The sequence below is a fragment of the Lactuca virosa genome, chromosome 5, assembly GCF_052849685.1.
Source record: "Lactuca virosa cultivar CGN04683 chromosome 5, Lactuca_virosa_CGN04683_v6, whole genome shotgun sequence".
NCBI lineage: Eukaryota > Viridiplantae > Streptophyta > Magnoliopsida > Asterales > Asteraceae > Lactuca > Lactuca virosa.
In genome coordinates, this window is record NC_136430.1 from 394,316,909 (window position 1) to 394,338,088 (window position 21,180).

The 21,180-nt window shown below is 35.5% G+C and overlaps 1 protein-coding gene and 2 long non-coding RNA genes across 5 annotated transcripts; 2 read left to right on the forward strand and 1 right to left on the reverse strand.

Annotated features, from left to right (window-relative positions):
• The first annotated feature begins 5,978 nt into the window (after positions 1-5,978).
• Positions 5,979-12,383, forward strand: LOC145111282 (uncharacterized). Of its 2 annotated transcripts, XR_013710231.1 has the most exons (6): positions 5,979-6,540; positions 6,965-7,091; positions 7,175-7,440; positions 7,546-7,658; positions 7,783-8,055; positions 8,125-8,377. It is a non-coding gene; the product is annotated as an uncharacterized LOC145111282 (long non-coding RNA). The 2 variants fall into 2 exon arrangements; XR_013710230.1 differs by lacking the exons at positions 5,979-6,540; positions 6,965-7,091; positions 7,175-7,440; positions 7,546-7,658 and adding an exon at positions 11,213-12,383 and having other exon boundaries at positions 7,800-7,887; positions 7,999-8,055; positions 8,125-8,190.
• Positions 7,725-14,036, reverse strand: LOC145111283 (uncharacterized). Of its 2 annotated transcripts, none has more exons than XR_013710233.1 (3): positions 13,580-14,036; positions 11,939-12,060; positions 7,725-8,011 (listed from the first exon to the last, which is right to left on the reverse strand). It is a non-coding gene; the product is annotated as an uncharacterized LOC145111283 (long non-coding RNA). The 2 variants fall into 2 exon arrangements; XR_013710234.1 differs by having other exon boundaries at positions 7,725-8,046.
• A 1,985-nt stretch (positions 14,037-16,021) lies between these two features.
• LOC145116195 (protein LURP-one-related 10-like) lies at positions 16,022-17,887 on the forward strand. The gene is made up of 3 exons (XM_079052547.1): positions 16,022-16,553; positions 17,176-17,403; positions 17,501-17,887. The coding sequence occupies exons 1-3, from the start codon at positions 16,341-16,343 to the stop codon at positions 17,747-17,749; spliced, it is 690 nt and encodes a 229-aa protein (XP_078908673.1). The 5' UTR covers positions 16,022-16,340; the 3' UTR covers positions 17,750-17,887.
• Positions 17,888-21,180: the final 3,293 nt, after the last annotated feature.

Here is a 21,180-nt window from a genome sequence, read left to right on the forward strand (position 1 = left end):
ACAGCCTTTCCGTTCTCAATGTCTCCAATACCTCTCTCAGATGCTGCTCAGGCTGCCCCTTGGTCTTAGAATAGACCAGGATATCATCAATAAAAATGATCACCGACCAATCCAGCATCGGTCTACACACTCTGTTCATGAGATCCATGAACGCTGCTGGGGCATTGGTGAGCCCGAAGGGCATCACCACAAACTCATAGTGCCCATACCGAGTCCTGAAAGCTGTCTTCGGTATATCCTCATCCCGAATCCTCATCTGATGATACCCCGACCGAAGATCAATCTTGGAAAACCAAGACGCACCCTGCAGCTGATCGAACAAATCGTCGATCCTCAATAACGGATAACAGTTTTTCACCATTAGTTTGTTCAACTCTCGATAATCAATGCACATCCCGTGGGACCCGTCCTTCTTTTTCACGAACAGGATCGGAGCACCCCACGGGGAACTGCTCGGACGGATGAACCCTCGGTCTAACAGCTCCTGAAGCAGCGTAGATAGCTCATACATCTGGGGCGGAGCTAGCCGGTATGGTGCCTTGGCTATCGGAGCAGCACCCAACACCAAATCAATGCGAAACTCCACTTGCCTCTCCGGAGGCACTCCAGGTAACTCCTCAGGAAAGACATCCCGAAACTCCTGTACAACTGGCACACTGCCCAAATCCATTGGGGTCTCAACACTCGTATCCGAAATATATGCCAGAAACCCCGTACAACCCTGCTGCAGAAATCTCCTAGTCCTCGCAGCTGAACAGAGGGTTGGCCCCTGCGAGGCCCTCTCTCCATGAATAACCAGTTCTCCCCCACTTGGGGTTCGAACCCTCACCAACTGGTGCTCGCAATCTATTATGGCCCCGTTGTCCCCCAACTAGTCCATCCCGACAATCACCTTCAGCCCTCGCAACGATATCGGGACTAGATCAACACAAAACCTCTCCCCAAGCACATTCAGGACACAGTCTCGATACACCCTCGGAACACTCACAATGCGGTCATCCACAATCTCAACCTCAAGCAGGGAACCCAAAGTCCCCGGTGCATCTCGGAACTTCTTGCTAAGCGCAAGAGATACAAACGATCGGGTAGCACCCGAATCGAATAGAACGTGAACCGACATACCATTGACCAAAAAGGTCCCTATACATAAGCACAATGTACACATAAGTAATGCAAATAAATATAGAGCAGGAAGATAAAATACGTACCACCCACAACGTATGGCGCTGCCCGAGCCTCCTCGGCGGTCAACTGAAATGCACGACTCTTCACCGCTGGAGCATCCACCTTAGCAGGACGGCCATCAGTAATCCTCATGGTGGAGGGCGCGGGCGCCGCTACTGCTCCTCCTCCTCCCTGCAACCTCGGACAATCGGCCTTTTTATGGCCAGTCTGGTTGCAGTGGAAACAAATCAGGCCCTTATTGGGGCAATCCCTGCTCAAGTGACCCGGTTGGCCACATGGGTAACATCCTGAGCCTGCTATCCGACAAGCCCCACTTTGCGGTTTACCGCACTTGGCACGCCGGACACGGCCCTGCTGGCCCCTACTGGAGGAATCCGAGGTCTTGGGCTTTGTATCCTGACCTACTGCTGTATGTGCCTGCTCGGGCTTCCGCTTGGTGCGGAACTCCAACTCCATCTCCCGCTCACGGGCCTTCTCCACCATCTCATTCAGGGTCTTGCACCCTGTAAATCTCACAAACTCACGTATATCATCACTCAGCATGGAATGATACCTTGTCCTCCTCATGTCCTCATATGTAGCATATCGTGGGATCAACAATGCTCATTCCCGAAACTTGGCGGTGATCTCCACCACAGTCTCGGTAGTCTGGTGGAGTTCCTGAAACTTCCTCACCAACCACTACACCTCAATAGCTGGTGTAAACTCCAGATCAAAGTGTCTGAAAAACTCTGCCCATGTCATCTCAGCCACACCGACTGCACCCACCTAGCTAGTCACCTCTCCCCACCAGTCTCGGGCTCTATCTTTCAGCATACATGAAGCAAAACCCACCTTTGCCGCATCAGGGCAAGAACTCGTGCGCTGGGCATTCTCTATGTCCGCCATCCAGCGTCGGCTAACAATGGGGTCTCTGACCCTGAAAAACTCTGGCGCCCCGCACAACTTGAACTCTCGGAATGAGGGAGTTCGGGCCCCGACCTGGCCCACAAAAATCTCGGCTCTGAATGTCCGGAGCCTCTCTTCCATGATCTCCATCATACCCTCCTTGACCGTCCCAAAGATCACTGGGGTAGCATCAAGGATGCCCCTCGTCACCTCGACTATAATGAGCTCGCACAGCCTCTCATCAATGGGCTCGATACCGTTACCCGGCCTAGATCCGGATCCCGATCTTGATCCCCCGGATCCATGTCGTGTCACCACCATACTGCGCTGCAATGTCATAAAGCGTAATGATCAGGATATTCAAAAAAAAGAATGATCCTCCCACATCGATCCTCCTTAGAGCTTCCAGATCTAACATCAGCCCGGGTACAGGTCCTGTGCTTTCAGTAGTACGGGCCCAATACTACCTTTCACACCTACTTGTACCTTTTCGAAGGCTCTACCTGATAACTTTAATTCGTCCCAGAAAACTACATATCCCACAAGCTACAACATCAGTCAAATCCTAGGTTATCCTAAGATTTGCTCTACCCACATCCATCATACCAACATCAGCATATAGCTAACTATCATACCACATATCTCTACATCAACTAATGTACCACATATCACAAAATGGGCTGACCTTGGTGCCTTAGACCCATTGGTATGGTGAGGAGACTCACCTCTCGCGAATGCTGAACTGACAAGATACGATCAGATAAGTCCCACGCACTGCTCCAACTCAACTTCCTATAATCATAATGTGGTAGACTTGTCACAATCCCAAAATACCTTAAATACCCTCAAAGTCAACCCTGGTCAACCTTGGTCAAAGTCAAGGTCAACAGTCCATGGTGACCTCAACTCGTTGAGTGCATCCAACAACTCGTCGAGTTCCTTCCGAGTCCATTCCATTGAATCCCGAGTCAAATTGTCGAGTCACCTAAGTGAATCGTCGAGTTCTTCAAATGTTCAGAAGACCAAAAATTCATGCAGACCAAAACTCTAATCCTTCACTGAACTCACTCAGAATCTCGAAAACGGGTAAACCCTACCCGACTCGTCGAGTTGGCTAAGGAAATCGCCGAGTCCCTTCAGTCCTTTTTGTAACACCCATAAAATTCAAGCCAAATTTAAACTTTTTAATACATTTTAAAACCATTTAGTTATTACAGTTTGTTTTCAAAATGGTTCATACATCAGAGTATCCCCAGAATCAATCATGAAAATATGAGGAGGTGCACGATCACGCCTTCGCCTTCCCGCAATCATCAGAAGTGCCTGAAACAAAATCAACAACTGTAAGCCCGAAGCTTAGTGAGTTTCCCCAAAATACCAACGCCATACAAACATAACCATATCATATAACCAATACAGAACAGAGCAACATGCATAATGAGCCTTCAGCCTGACTGGACCGCCCTGCAGGCCTTCAGTCTATCTGGACCGCTCTCCGCGCCTTCGGCACGTCTGGACCGCCTCGTAGGGCCTTCAGCCTATCCGGGCCGCTCGTCGGGCCTTCGGTCTGACTATCATACCCTCCTGGGTCTGTAGTCTATCCGGTTCGCCCTGGGTATGTTGGCCTTCAGCACAAAGCAGGACCGCCTCAACCCAAACCCCCAATTAAACAAACATGTGCACATACATATCATGGTGGCTATCTTCTCCGCTCTCCAGCCACAAAACCGAATCCTACATCAAACAATAATACGCACCCACCCTCTATGCTCGGAACAGTAACACAACCACCCACCGGGTGGTTTTTGGCGACGACAGAATCATGGAAAGGCGGCAGCGACAGTTTAACGATGGCAGCCACCACCTCACGGTGGTGGCGGTGTTCTCTTTTAGGTTTCCGATCAAGCAACTTTAACCCATGCGAGAAGAAACATACGATTCCAGTCCCAATCGTAAGTCCCACACCCACCTCGGTCACTGTGGGTGGCGGCACCAGGCAGTCGGAGGAAGGAACGGCAAAAGGACAACCTCCGAACGGCGGCGACGACAGCATCGCGGATTGGAACGTAGCACCAACGATCGGGGATGAGGTTACCGTCAGTCTTCGACATCGTAGGTACAACAGCGCCTTCGTCTTCAGTGAGGCTTTCTCCGGCCGTTCGCGACGTCACAGCCAGCATGGGCTGTGCTGCTGTGGTGGTGGTACTCGACGACTCCAGCAGATGGTGGTTTGCGACTCGACAGAAGGGTGTAGCGTCGCCGGAGTTGAAGACGGAGGAAGGGATGGCGGCTGGTGTTAAGGGAGACATAAGGTGGCGGCTACTCATCCGATTAGGGTTAGGGTTACAAGGGTGGAAGGCTATATACCCGCTACATCCAAACCTTGGTCCATAATGACACTCTTAGTCCCTCCTTCCTTATTTTCTTTCAATATAAATCCCAAATTTACCATTTGACCCCTCCATGACACATTCTTTTCAGCTTAGGTACATAATTTACTCTTTTAGCCCCACCCATTCAAAAACCTTTCATATTAAGTCCAAATGATACCAAACACCCCCTGACTTCTAAAATCCTATGCAAAATAAATCCCGAAATTACACTTTAACCCTGGAGGTTCAAACCTTGTCATTTGGCTTCCCGAAACTAACAACCCACTAATAATTAATTAATCTTGGACAATAATAACATATAATAAAAATACAAATTGCTTCTCGGGTTCCAGGTCCATTATTTAATTACCTTATTCTAAACGGGATGTTACACTTTTTGAGTTCAGACGTTTTTAAGCTACCCCAAAGCTCCAGATTACAAAGCTAGCCTCCTAAGGCATGGTTTCCACGTAAAGTTGCAAACTTTACGTGCATGCAAGCCCTTAATGCCAAAACCAAGCTAAGGGAGGGGTATAAACCAAAGAGAAGGGCCAAAGCTTGATGCTTTCAGTAACTTCATAACTATAAGGACTTAGAGGAGTCTAGATCTGAAGTTACAACTTCAGATCATGCCCAATACCCGAAATAATCTACAAATGTACTAAAAATGGCCTAAAACCCAAGAAAAAGGGGATCTAACGCTAGAATGATCAAGGTAACAACTTGTTACCTTCAAAGGGATGCCCAAACATTGTAGATGCTGGATCTACAATCTCCTTCCCGTTCCAAGCTTCTCAACCTTCAAACTCTTTCAACAAAATGCACCAAAAGCACCCTTTTAGTCTCACAAGCACAAGGAAGCAACAAAGAACGACTAGGGTTTCTTCTCTGGGTAATGAAGTGGTAAGGGAGGCCACAAGAGGCGGATTAAGTTCTTTATATAGGGTGCAAACCTTGAAAATTAGGGTTTTCCTTTACAGCGCCTACTCGTCGAGTCGGGTCCTTCCAACTCGCAGAGTAGGATCTAAATCCCGCGTCCTCATAAATGCATCAGATAGTTGATTTACTATTTCTTGGAAATGCATTATACTTTGAACTTCCATTTCATATTGTTTTATGCGAGGGTCAATATATGATAAAGAAGGATCTTTCCATGAAACATCCTTTTCTAGAATCTTCTTTTCTTCCCCTAATGATGGGAAATTTTGCCTCATCAAATTGGCAATCAGCTAGGCATCACTACAAGAAAAAGATCCTTTTACGACGTGCAAACCACGACACTCATTGATTTATATTACGCAAAAGAGAGTGACATTAAAAAGTGTCATCTCTTCAAAAATTTAAGGATCTAGGTCACGCATTATTATGTTCCCTTGAATTAGTGTCTCATGTTGTGAAAAAATTAAAACCACTAAGGGCACTTTATCTAAAATGTTCGTCCCATGTGAATCTCGTTTTATATTTTTTTTTTTAAGAAACGCGCGTCTCTCTTCTTAGAGGGAAAATGAAATCCCAAAAATTTTAAACCTCGCTTTCTTCTCCTACATTCGTATCCATCTGTTCTCTAACATCTCCTCTCCTTCGTCTCCACCCCTCACCCACCTCCACTACCTCCAACCCACACCGACTCTTCAAGCCTGCACAACGTAAGCTAGGGCTTTTTTTTATCGGAGACTTACGCCCCATTCGCTTCACTCTCGATTGCAACATCGTTCAACAACTACGACTCCTCCACCGCAATGCTGTTGTGACTCCTCAGGTTACAACATCGGCGACTACACACCTATCAATTAATCTCTCTCATACTCGTCATAGAAGAACGACAAGTAATCTATCACCATCGTTACATCAGTATCGACTCCTCAGGCTCACTTGTCCACCTCCCCTCCACCCTACTCCATCTACTAAGACTCCTCAGGTTTGCAAGCCATAAGTCTGATTGCACTATGGTATGAAAAGGATGCTTCTACCCTGCCCTATTTCTTCAGTTGTTCAACAAATAAGAGGAAACGCAATTTCTCATTCATCTATCGACTTCATCTTCTCAATCAAGCAAAAAGGCTTATGATTTTTCCTGCATCTGCGATTTCACCTGGTACTTTCGATTTCTCCTTTATGCCTCCGTTTTTTTCCTGCATCTACTTCTCATCTCTGAAAACAACTTGATTTCACCATTTCAGCTTACAGCTATTGGTTTAGAACTTTAGATCCTTCAGGGAATTTGGGAAAAGAAATGCCATACCTATGGCCACACCTTCTTAAGTTAAACGAGTACATTTTTTTTTCACATAAACGAGTTTCATATTTCCTTATATGTGATGTATTTAAGTATAACTAGTTTTTTTCTAATAATTTGTGTTTATGATTTAGTGGAGTAATGGTCATCTTTTTTTTTATTGCTTTTCTTGTTCCTAGGTTTTTTTAAGACCTGGTAGACAAGGACATTAGTTATATACTCTCTAATATGTCATGTTTTCTTGAAATTGTAGTGATTATCATAACTTATTTTCATGATACAGTAGGAGGTACTCAAAAACAAAATCAAGGCCTGCAATATGAAAGTGGAAGGTGATTCGCTTAAGTTTTAGTGAGAAGCATATCATAACCTTTTCTCTTTTAACAAGACTGAACTTCAAACTCAAACAGGTAAAAAGTTAATGAATTTTATTTGGTCTTTTTTAAAGATATGTGAGTCTGTGTGAACAAGACTGAACTTCAAACTCAAACAGGTAACAAGACTGAACTTCAAACTATATAGGAGGTGGGTTGGATTTCTGTGGGAACAATGGGGATAAACCGGTCTTTTTGATAATCAGGGTACATGGGCCCGAAGACAGTGAAAGTAGTGTTGTTAGGATTGGAGCATATGGCCTTGTCAAAGCCTAGACAAAAATTGGTCCTGAAAAAGCTCCTGCCGACTACTGGAGTTTTTTCTTCCTGTTAACATGAAAGGCTCCACAAAACAACTTTTGCTGAATAATTTATCCGGGACTATGTTAAGATTGGACCTTGTCCACCTGATCCCTTTTTGAATTATATATATATATATATATATATATATATATATATATATAGACTTAAATGTTGTGTTGACTTGTAGATGGTTGGTGAATCAAGGAGACAATCAGAGAAAAAGTGAAGTACAGTAGAGAAGAGTGTTAGATAGAGATATAAGGTCATAATTAGATCTTATTTAAAGATATGTGAGTCTGTGTAAGTGTGTGCACCCTCATTGACAAAAATCTAAGAAACTGAAATAAGATCATATAATCATATATATGTTTCTGAATTTGGAATTTTATATAATGGAATGGAATTTTTATACTTTTGCACACAGTCCTCACAACCCAACTGGAAAAGTTTTTAACATGGAAGAGCTACAGATGATTGCTGAATATTGCATAACAAAGGAATGCATAGCCGTTACAGATGAAGAATGATGGTAAGTTAATCAGGGTGGAGGGTTGGGTGGGCCATAGTTTCGTCTTGCATTGCGTTTGCAATCAGAAACATTGATGCTAAACTTACAAATTCTGCCCCTGCACCGTTCCAGGAAGCTGCCTTGACTGCATTAACAAGTCCACCAGAGTACTATAAATCACTGAGAAAGGTAAGGAAACAAAAACAATGTAGGTGTTATTTGTTCTGTTTTGACAACAATTGGTGTGTTGATACTTAGGATAATGAATCAAAAAGAGATTTTGTGTTCAAGTTGCTTGGAGAAAGTACCCCACAGGAGCTTCAGGTATTGGTTAAAATATTCACATCATTTTATCAATTTAGCCACTGAAATATATATATATTAGTTTTTAAAAAATTAATATTACACGACAAAAATATCTAATTAAAATACTATATTAGATTATGGAAATTTTTACAACTGGATTAATATCCAATCGAGATAAATATAATACAAAACGTAACATACAAAATAGTAGGCATAGACTTATATTTCTTATGATATAAAACTACCAAAAATTATATATATATATATATATATATATATATATATATATATATATATATATATATATATATATATATATATATATATATATATGGAAAAATGAATAAACCCTTAAATGAATATAAACTTAGGTACCGAAAACTCATCATAATACGTCGTTTTGTATATATAATATAAACTTAAATTTCAACCCATAACTTGATTAATTTTAAGATTTTTGAAATTTCAATATTATCTTTCTCATACATCATATCTTTCCGCCGAACACCTACCAGACTATATATAATATAGTTGAAAATAAAAATTATGTAAGAGTAAGATAATTGTGAAATTTATAAAAATTTTGGAAGTATGTGAAGTTAGGAGTTGAATTTTAAAAAATTTTGATGATTAAAATGCATATATAATACAAAACGATGTCATGTGGTGAGTTTGAGTACCTACAACTTATATACCTTTAAGGATATATTCACTTTCATATATATATATATATATATATATATATATATATATATATATATAAACAGGATCGGGTGATGACTCTTTTTAAAGTGAGGTTTCGTTAAGGGCACCTTAAAAAAATTGAAAAAAAATCTAAAAAAAATAGAAATCATAAAATCGAGCATAGTACTACATCGGAGAGAAAAAAAAATTTGGAAATTTTTTTTTGGATCATTAAAATTGAAGCATGGATCATTTTTATGATCCATGATTCACTTTTATGATACATGATTCAATTTTAATGATGCAATTTTTTTTTCCAATTTTTTTCCCTTCCGGATATAGTATTATGCTCGATTTTATGATTTGTATTTTTTTTTAGGTATGCTCATGAGTCCTCACTTTCAAAATAGTTATCACCGAACCGGATCGTATATATATATATATATATATATATATATATATATATATATATATATATATATATATATATATATATATATATATATAGAGGTAAGTTCAATTGAGAAAATAAAAAAGGTTGAGAATGGGGGAATCGTTCTCAGCCACTCATTTATTTTTGCCGCAAAAGCCTTTGTTGTACCAGCGGAAATGGATAAGGAATACACATGTGTTTCCAACAAAACATGTTTCCTTAAACTATGCTAATCATTACCTTAATATATATAAAAACATAGTTTTTTTTTGTTTTTTTTAATTTTTAAGAAGTTATTTATATCGAAAAATGATTTTAAATATATACCAAAATTCATGATTTTTTATTCTTTACAAATAGACATCCATATTGATATACTTTTAAGATAAAATAATTTTTTTTTAATATTTTCAGCTATCGTTATTCATAAGTGAATAAAAATGCATCAGATTTTTGTTACAGTACATTTGTTATTCACTTATGAATAAAAATATATAATTAATTTTTTTTACAGTTTAAGTATCATCTATACTACTTATTCATATATGAATAACAAATTAACTGTAACAAAAATCTGATAAATGTTTTATTCATATATGAATATAAAATATGACGACAGCTAATACACGTTTTATTCATATATAAATATAATATATGATGAAAGATGATGTAAAAAATATATTTTAAGTAAAAAAACTTTATTGCGTGTCATATTCATATATGAACGATACTTAAACTATAAAAAAAGTTACGCATACGTTTTATTCATAAGTGAATAACGAATATACTGTAATAAAAATCTGATATATTTTTTTATTCACTTATGAATAACGAGAGAATGATTCCCCCATTCTCAATCTTTTTTTTTTCTCAATTGAACTCTTCTCTCTCTCTCTCTCTCTCTCTCTATATATATATATATATATATATATATATATATATATATATATATATATATATATATATATATATATATATATATATATATAAAAAGACGGTGCCCTTCACATGAGCAACGTTCATTTCCCTTGATTTTCGAAAACCTAAACCAGTAAATCAATATTAAATTGTAATTTTAAAACATTTAATACAAGATACAAAATAATGATGTCTCTGAAAATAACGATTTTCACTCTCCTCACACCATATTCTTATATTTACTTTTTTCCATCAAAGTAATTTTGATCTAATCGTTTTACTCTTCATAATTTTACAGTTAAATTTTTACTATTTTATACGTTGTGATTTTGGTCTGTTGGTATATTTTAAGGTTACGTTTTCGCTCCCTTACATAATTTTTTAATAATTAACATTTTTATTAATATTTCATTTTATTATTATAATTTTTTAATTAATTGTCATATGTGGTGTTGTACCAAGAAATATACATTTTCAACCCTTATTTTTTCTTCCTTTTCCACACATAATTGTTCGATCAAAATTTTATTTTTAAAACTTTTGTTGTCCACTTTGCAAATGAATTCACTGCCGCAACGCACGTGGTGACTAAATATTATTTATATTATAATTAGGAGTTGAATGTTTAATATCAAACATAAAAATGAAATATAATTTAATATTTATTTTAAAATTACATATTTAATACATAATAAAGATATAAAGTTTGACATTTTTTATGAAAAAATCGTAGGTTTTTAAAGAAATTCGCTGAAAAAAATTTTGAATTTTTTTTTTTATTAAAAAAAAAAACTTATTTTTTTTTTCAGCGAATTTTAATAAAAAAGCTGCGAATTTTTATAAAAAAATTCAAAAAAAAGTTTTGTGATCTCTAAGTATTTTTTTTATGCATTTTTATGATTTTTAGGGTTTTTTGTTTTATATATATATATATATATATATATATATATATATATATATATATATATATATATATATATATATGCCCATTTTTTGGCGGGTTAGGATGGAAAATCCAAGACAAGGCTTAATTCCTTCAATTTCACTCCATTCATCTCTAACTCAGGAAAACATTTGAAGTGTGTTTGGCTAAGCTTAACAAAGAAGCTTCTTTACTTATTACCAGTTCCACATCTGTATAAGTTAAAATGACTGTTTGGATAATATGTTTTTTAAAAGTAGCATATAACAATGTGGAATCATAGATAAACAATTTTTGATAAGTTCCTAACCTCTAACTTATCAAAACTGATGTCCAACATCTATAGGAAGTCTTTTTTTGGTCTTATTACTAAACACTAAAAATCTCTCATCAACTGATAGCGTTTTGATACCGAATAAGCTAATCCAAACTATTTTTTAAAAATTTCGTAATAAGCTAATAAACTATAAGTTATGAAGTGCTTATCATTTTAAATAAACTTAGCAAAACACCCTGTTAATAATTTGTTTTGGTCTTCCATTTACTTTCATTCCATTATCCTCCATTTCCTTGTCTTTTTCATTTCATTAAAAAAATTCAAGAACAAGGCCTAAGTGTTGAAATACCGAATTTCCAAAGTGTTGAATCACCAATTCACCATATAATTTCCTCTTTTATTTCCTGTTGTCTTTATAATTAAACATATGTGAAAGTGTAGATAAGATAAGTTATGCATTTAACATCTTTCATTACAACTAGAAAAAAAACCCATGCTACGCAATGGGGTCGATTTTTGTATGATTACTTACTATTATACATGTATCCCGACCAAGTTCTCCATGTTGCAAACCCATGGCTGGTTGATTTGATATTATTTGTGTAGTTGAAGGGTCCTATCGATTGCAATTGCCCATCATACCAGTTTCAACATCTATTAAAAAAAATTATGTCAAGTTTAATCCTTGCGAAAATGAAAAAGTATAATTGTAGTATCTCAAATATAAAATTGTAATAAACTTTATCTATATAACAACGCTTGTTTTCCGAAGGGGGAGTGGGAAGGATTATATGTAAGGAAGAACTTTTGGGGAAAGTCCTTTTTTCTATTTTCTTTTTTCAGTGGATGCGTTTATCTGTTGCACAAACAAACACAAAATCCTTTATATTGTTTTCTTGACTTTTTGTGACTTACATGTAAGAAATATCAATATACTTTCATTACAACATCTTACTTTCAAGATACGTCTTTTTCCATGTGAACATATTTTGAATGTTAGTACATTGCTATTACAGGGCTAAATGCAAGAATAAACAATGTACTTCCACTTGTTTTTTATAGTAGTCTACTTTCATTAAATTTACTTTTCACATTTTATCACATGAATCTTACGCAAAGTGCTAATTCTTGTTGTAAAATCCAAAATGTATCTATTTGGCACATGTGGTAATTAAAGCTGTGCAAAACATTCATATAGAGAAAGCTTTTGTTGGCTATGGTTTTCAAAAAGTGATCATTATGGATGATGTTAAAGGCTGAAAATAATAAGGGTAAATGGTTTTAGAACCTGGAAAAAACACAACTAACAAAAGATAAGTGTAGGATGCTATAACATACAAATGCATAAAAGTACATTGCTAGTTCTTGCATCTAAGCTGAAAGGCTACAAGAGCAATATAAGTGCTAAATATAGTCAATTGTAAAATTACAATAATTGAGAAAAAGGCTACAAGAGCAATATAAGTGCTAAATATAGTTTTTGTCATTTTTATGATTATCCTTTAGAATAATATATACTAAGTGAAAAAAAAAATCTAATCATTGTGTGTAAAACAATTCATAGGTTATAACTATTTGAATACAATTTGGATGAATTTCAATTTGGTTGACCCATTTATATTTAAGCAAATAGTTTTTATTTTACTCCTTTGAGTTCTTAATGATAAAATATAGATGACCAATATTTAGGTAGTCACAATGGTGAATCTAAGTTACAGAAATATTTTTGAAAAATTAGAAATAGAAATTTTGTGATGCACCCTTTGCACTTTTTGCATAAGATATTCCTTGAAAATGAGAGTTTCTTTGTAATGTCAGTATACACTTCTTTGTAATGTCAGATATTAAATAGGAAGGGGTAATATTAAAAGAAATATTACCATGTCTTTTTTCACTTAGTGTATCATCCTTGTTTAACAAATCTCTCATTAACCTTTTACTCCTAAACATTTCATCAAGCACATGGTATGCTAAATTGACCTAAAAATAAAGTTGGATGAGATTGCAATACCAGAAAATTGCTTTTTGATTTCATGATTTAATATTATGCTGAATAGATGCAACTCCTCATGGTTTCTATTAAACCTATCGTTGAACAAACGATCGCTTAAACTGTATGTATAAGAATTAAGAAACAGCATTCAACATAAACAAAAACACAATCATTCTTTACTTGGTTTAGACCCTTCGTGATGGTTGTCGTCGGCCTCACCAAGTTTTTCCACAAACAAAACTCATCCTGGGCTAAATAAAATCAGAACCCATCAAAAGAAGCAAGCAAAATCCAATCCATCAAAGGAGTGATAGGTTGGTGACTTGATTTGTGGAGAGAAGCGTAACCAAGCAGGCCCTAATATGATCAGTCGATAGCTGTGTCTGATATTAGGTTGGAAAAAATTAGAAGCAAAGGCTCTTAAATCGAAATCATCTGCTTCAAATGGAAATAGATAGGTATTGGAGGTTACAGGAATTCAAGGGTTTCGCTACTGTGTTGGGTCATAGCGAGGATGAAGATGGAAATTATAGGAATTGTGAGAAACGATTTGATAAAGAAGAAGCTGGGAGAAAGATAGTAAAGGCGGTGCAACGTTTCATTCGGTTAGATAGGCGGTGGAGGGAGCAAAATGGGTATATTGTGGCAGCCAGGGACTGTGATACAAAATAGTGAAAGGGACCAAAATAACAAATCGGCAAACTATGGTGTTGAAACTCAGAAGTACAAAAACTACACTGTTCACAAGGGGAATTAATAGTATATATAATTAGATAAATCAAAAGTAGAATTACAAAACATCAGGGGCGGAGCCAGGATTTAAAGATAAGGGGGGCTTATATATAATTTTTTTAAAAAAATATTTGAATAACATAATCGAGTCTGTAAAATTGAAAGAGATACTGATAAAGAAAAAAAAATCGTCTAAATATGAACTATATCAATCTTTGCAAGAACCAATCTTCAAAAGTTTTCAAACGATCATAAGCACCGATTTTCATACATTAACATGTTATTATTAAAAGAACGACTTAGAACATAGATACATATGATATTATGTTCAATTTAGAAGAATACAATTAAAAAATTTGTAAAAGTATAAGTAATAGTACCTTTCTCACTTTAAGTTGTGCCTGTCTTTGCTTCATAGAAGAAAAATCATCTATAAGTTTATCTGTGAAAAATGTATCAGCAATCTCTCTCTCAATGTTAATAAGCATACAACTTTTAAGAAAATCATCATTCATGGTATTCCGAAGTCGTGTTTTCACGATTTTCATTGCTGAGAATGCTCTTTCAGATGTCGTAGTAGAAACGGGAAGCGTCAATATAATGCGAATCAATCTGTCAAACAAAGGATAAGTACCAGCCTTTCCAGTTTCATGTAGACCCTTGCACAACTCAGAAAGTGTAGAAGCTTTTTTCAATTGTGGGTGATTGCGCACATCATCATGACCTCTTAAAGCACATGCTTAAAATGTAAGCCATTTAATAGCCTCAATAGAAACTTTAAGGCGTAATCTATTATCCATAACTTGTTGAGTCGTTTGTTTCTCTATCACATTCTCTATGTGACACAACTCGTTTTTTAAATCTTCATAGCATCTGACAGAAAAATTATGTGCTGAGGCCGGGGTCTTACCTTCATGGACGATGAAAGCACAATCTTTGTCACAATTCACTTTTTTCCATTTATTAAACCCTGCGACGATAAATGTATCTGACCCGACTCGTCCAATAGGTTTCTTATTGAAAAGAAAGCAAGGGAAACAAAATGTAGCATCCTTTTTCTCGGAATATTCCAACCACCAAAATTTTTTAAACCAAGCTTGTTGAAAACTACGCATAGAACCATGTGGAGTATTAGGACTTGAAGGATACTTTGATTTTTGAATTTGGTATGGTCCAAGTTTAATATATAATCATCTAATCTCATCACGTTGGTGACTTGGATAACTTGAGATCAAAGGTCGTTCTCCGGGATCACGAATCAAAGAATCTAAGTTTACCTCTCTTGAATTTGAAGCATCATTTTTTTTCAGGTTCAACATTAACGGGCTCTTCCATATTACTATTTCTTTCAGGTTGTGGGTCATTAACATCTTCTTGTCGTTTGAAAAAAGAATCAATTGTTCTTTTTTTTTGCTCATGGTTTACCTTATAATTATAAAAATTAACAAACCAATTAACCAATCATAATATTATCATTAATTACAAATTATACTATTCAAAATAAATATTAACCACAAGTTACAAATGTTAGATATAACTATTTTGAATCATAGTTAAGATGTAAATGGAAACACATAAAGCAACCAACTAACTTGAGAGAGAGAGTGCCAATGAATTAAATTGTAATTGATGCTCTCCTTTGAAGTAACTGTCGAATAATTAAACTGCAATTGATATTCTCCCTTTGAAGTAATTGCCGGCAGCGATGAATAAATTGACGTCTCCTAAATTGAAATTGTGGTAAGTGATGTATTTTGTATTTTTATTAAATTAAGTGGGCTATAGGAGGGCCATGGGCTTAAATTGAATTTTATTTTGGGCTTAAATAATATATATATAAATTTATATTTATTAGTATATAATAGAAGTAAAGGAAGCTGGGGGGGGGGGGACACCTGCTAGCCCCTGTGTTGCCTCCGCCCTTGCAAAACATTATCTTTTTAATCTTTCTTTAGAGTATTTCTCGGCAATATCGATCACTACTACTAACCATTTATCTGTGGACGCACAAATACATAGCCTATTTTTGAAAGGGAATTGGCCAATTGAGAGATATACGTATAAAGAGAGATAGAGAGAGAAAGAGGGACCAAGGCGCTCCAACAGTGCTAATGAACCTCCATACTCGCGGCGGTGTTGATCACACCTGGCCATCATCTTACATGCCCTGGGTTCATGCTCCACCGTCGTTGGCATACGAGTAACAACGATGACAGTGGTGGACCCAAGATTCTTTTCACCTTACCAGGTGGATCTTGCCATTGTCAGAAACTCGTTGACTGTTGCAGATGGCAATCTTAGCAGTGTTTTGGACGTGAATGGAAATGTGTTATTCATAATTAAGGACAAAAACTTTAGCCTTCACGATCGTCATATCTTGCTAGATGCATCAGAAGCTCCGATCCTCACATTTCAGAAAAAGGTTTTCTTCGATCTTTTATGTTCTTATTGTATACTTTCTAGACGCTTTTGATTATTGTTCTTCTATCAAACATCAGATTACGTTATAAAATTTTCATGGCAATTTTCTTGGATGTTGGCCGTTTTTTTCTTTTTAATTTGAACTATAGCGCTAGCTAGGCAGGATTACATCATGTTTTGTTCCTTGAATATAGTTTCTTATTGTTTTCTCTTTCATTCCATAGTCAGCTATTCCTTTTTTTGCTCGCTTTCTCACCATTGTTCCCTAATAGAACTTGATGCTTGTGTGATTTCATTATTAGAAAAACAGGTATGTCTTTTGAAATTATGGAAGCAAATAGGCTTCTCAACCACGTTGATGTTTCAAGAGAAAAGAAAACCATTACATCGTATACATTTAAATATTCTCTAATTGGATAACTAGTAGTTTCCGTTTTTGCATTCTTGCGATTAATGTTCTTCTTTTGGTAATGCGAGTACACATTTTCTCTTCATTACTAAGATAACAAAATATTTCATATGCTTTTTCATTCATCTCCCACACTCTAATCTTAATATAAATAACTAGGATCTCCGATAATTTATTTTAATTAATTGCAATTGAGAAACGTAAAATTTTTCAGCGTGTAACGATGCATAGAAGGTGGCAAGCTTTCAGAGGAGAGAGCACAAGCGCAAAAGATTTGATCTTTAGTACAAAAAAGTCGTCAGTCATTCAAAAACTCACGGAGCTAAATGTGTTCTTAGCAGACAACAAAGAGGAAACCACAGGTGATTATAAGGTTGTAGGAGACTGGAAGAAAAGATCTTGCACAGTCTCTTCGTATGATGGTGCTACTATCCTTGCGAAGGTAACATAGAGCTTGTGCTTTCACCTGAATCGTTATAAAGATTCTGAAATCTTTCTGATGCAAGGATTAATCTCTAGGTCAATGTGACTAAATGCAGATGCACAATAATCATATTGATACATGCATTGAGTCCGAAGAGAACACATTTGCAATAACCGTGTCCCCAAATGTTGATTACGTGCTTGTGGTAGCACTCATGGTGATTCTTTATGAAGTGAACAAGGATCGTAAAAAGAAGAAAATGAAAGGGAGCAAATGTGGTGGTAGTAAGGATATTGTAGAAGAGAGTGAAGATAGCAATGAAGATGATGAGGAAGAAGACGAGGATACAGTGGATTCAGATTGATTTCTTTTCTATGTTGATTGTATTTCTCTAGAATATATACTCTAGTAGCTCTTTGTACCATATGAAATTTCTCTACCCCAAAAGGAACATTATTTTACTAGTCCAAATTTAATTATGATCCTGGCATTATTATCTCAATTTTTTTCCACGGACTAAATGTTATAACAATCTTTCGAAATTCTCTTAGACCATTGAAACAACAAAAAATAGGGTATGCATGCCGGCTTCAAAGAATTAATTAACCCATTACTAAACAGGTGACATTTGTTCCTGATTAATTTCAATAATGGATTTAATCGGGAATTTAGCGCAAACTTTGGTCAATAGGTTTTAGTCCATGTGTCATGTATAACTACAAGATTAACAATATGACACTAAATAATTACAGAGGGAGGACGGGTGGTTGAATACAATGTCAAGAGTTTAATATTATATGTTATTTAATAAACTTTGTACAACTGAATCCCTAAAATAGTATTCCGAAAGAATCATAAATTGGTTTTTATAATGTGATCACTGATCAGTCGTAGAGCACAATCAAATGAACACCAAGAGATAGGTTGGAAATCCAACCCAAATAGGGGGAGATTTTTTATTAGTATTTTTGGGCTTGTTGTCAGTATTTTGGGCTTCTTATGGGACACTTGGTTGTTTAGAAATACAGCACAATTAAAATAATACCAAACCCAACCCAAACACAGCGATATTTCACTGTTTTTGGGGCATGTTATGGGACGATTTGGTTGTTTAGAAATAGATCTGTGTTTTCAAGTGCCTTTGCCTAAACATGGGGAGAGTTTTGACTATACTGTACGGTGTAATTATCCTAATTTTTTTCTTTTCCTTCGACTTTCAATAGGAGACGTACATATAACCTCTTTTGGACTGACTTAAGAATCCATTTTTAGTTGTGAATAATTGAATATTGTTATGGATATGAATAAATCATGCGTTAATTATTTAGAATTTTGACGTGACGTTGAAGGTATTAATATATTATGGAAATCTATAAAAATGTCTTTAAAGTTTGGATCTATTAAGCCCAAAATCCCGGTAAACAAACAATCATGTTTTAGACTGTTGTATTTGGTTACTGTCAGTTTTGAGGGCTAAATTATAAATAAACAATCATAGATAGCTTTTTCGTTAATATGGTTAAAATTTAAAGACTTTCCTAAAAATTTTTCTTTCTATATATACTAAATTAATTTGAATTTTCTTTTAACTATCTATTAAAAAACTTAAAATAAAGATACAATCACTTTCATTGAAAAACTTAATTTTATTTATTAAAAAACATAATACCTTACAAGAATAATCAACATTAGTGGCGACAACAGCCTTTAGTGGCGACCAACAACTTTCGCATTGAATGTCACCGCTAAAGGCGTCCGCGCTAAAAGTGTTTAACCCCCATCTGTGTCAATCCACAATATTAAACCCCAACCGTTGATTTGTTCATAATCCTTTGTTCCTAATCCAACAACTAAGAATACACGTCATACATAGCAATAGCGGCGATGGCTGTCGCCGTTGATGATCGAAAAATGACCGCGATATATTCCTTTTAAAATGTGTCGCTGCTAATTCAATCGTGTCGTCGCTAATTCCTTCCCGTCATCGCTAATACCCTGTCTCCGCTAATGGTTTGACGGGATATACACAAAGAAAAAAGCTACTTTCTTTTCCTGTTATGCCTTCATTTTATCTGTCGATTCAATCGGCGAATACCAAATCATTATGTCAATTTAGTCGGCTTTTACTCCCATTCCCTCAATTTCGTCGACTATTCACATCACTAGCGACGATGAATCGTAATACCAACGATGAGGAAGCAGAACTAGCGGCCATAGGTGGGTTTTCTTTTCCTTCTCTGTCGTTGTCGTTGTCGTTTTCTTTTTCCTCTCCCAGTTACCTAAGAGTCAGATTGTTGGAACCCTCATCGATTATTGCAACCTCTTGCCGACTTTTCTTGTTTTCTGCCGCAATTTGGCCGAAAAAGATCTTGTTGGCCGTAAAGCTACCGGAATACCACCACCACCACCCTTCTCCGCCAGATTACACAACGAGGTTCCTTTATATATATATATATATATATATATATATATATATATATATATATATATATATATATATTAGCACTGTCGAAAATACCCGATATCCGAATTACCCGTCCGATTTTTTCGGGTATTGGGTAAATCGAGTCTGGTAAATTCGGTATCGGGTTAATTTTTTCGGGTATTCGGGTAACCCGATTTTTTTCAGGTTGGGTACAGGGTACGTTTGTTGGGTTTCGGGTATACTCGAATTACCCAAATTTATTTGAAAATTCCTTTTTTTTTGTCATTCGTAGAGCTTGTACTATGTAGCAGGTATTTGATCACATTTAAATAACTATGATTATTGTAAACATGAATATATTTAATTATGGCAGTATGAGACCAACAATATTAAAGACAATTGTTTATATATCATCATGTTCTTTAAAACTTAACTGTTTTCTAGATTATAGTTTTTACTGCAACTAACAAACTCATTATCTCGACGAAACTTCTAAAACATGGCAAAACTTATGCCTACAATTATCTTAAACATTTTAAACTTTTAAAGTAAGATCTTTAAGTATTTGTTTTTTTTAACATATTATTAGATTAGATTAAGCTGTTAAAAGATTACTTGATATCTCAAGTACTATTAATAAAAAAATCTCAATGTTCAAAGTTTGAGTAACTTCGTTTATGCCTCGTTTGTTTATATAAACAAGACTAATAGAGCATGACATATTTATTTCATTAAATTTATTTTCAAGTGCCATTCAAATATATATATATATATATATATATATATATATATATATATATATATATATTTCGGGTAATACTCGAATTACCCACTACCCAAACCCGAAGTACCCTAATTTAATTTGGGTCGGGTAACGAGTATTTTTTTAACATGAAAAACCTGAATTACCCGAACCCGAACAAATTACCCGATCAACACCCCTATATATATATATATATATATATATATATATATATATATATATATATATATATGGTTAAGTTTATTTGAAACCATTATATTTTGTGAGGCATGGAGAGACAATACTTGCCAGTTATCTTGAAGATCAAAAATAAATATTTTTTTAAAATGAAAAATAATTGTAAATTTTTGAATTTTTTTTCTTCATTTATATTTTTCAAAAAAAAAATTAAAAATTACCCTTTTTTTATATATCTGTGAAATATTCTAGTATAAAAATTATAACAAAAGTGTTAGAATATTCACGTATTCTATTAGAGTTTTAGACTACAAATATTTAAACAATTCTAAAAGAATATTAGAATATTCTATGTATTCTAACAATTTTAGTAGAATATTAGAATATTTTAACATATATAACAACTATAGTAAAGTACTAGAATATTCTA

Bases quoted from the DNA above. Each gene is read 5' to 3' on its own strand.
- LOC145116195 (XM_079052547.1), top strand. From the start codon at position 16,341: ATGACAGTGGTGGACCCAAGATTCTTTTCACCTTACCAGGTGGATCTT. The intron at 16,554-17,175 runs GTTTTCTTCGAT...AAAATTTTTCAG, and splicing joins TCCTCACATTTCAGAAAAAG to CGTGTAACGATGCATAGAAG. The intron at 17,404-17,500 runs GTAACATAGAGC...GACTAAATGCAG, and splicing joins GTGCTACTATCCTTGCGAAG to ATGCACAATAATCATATTGA.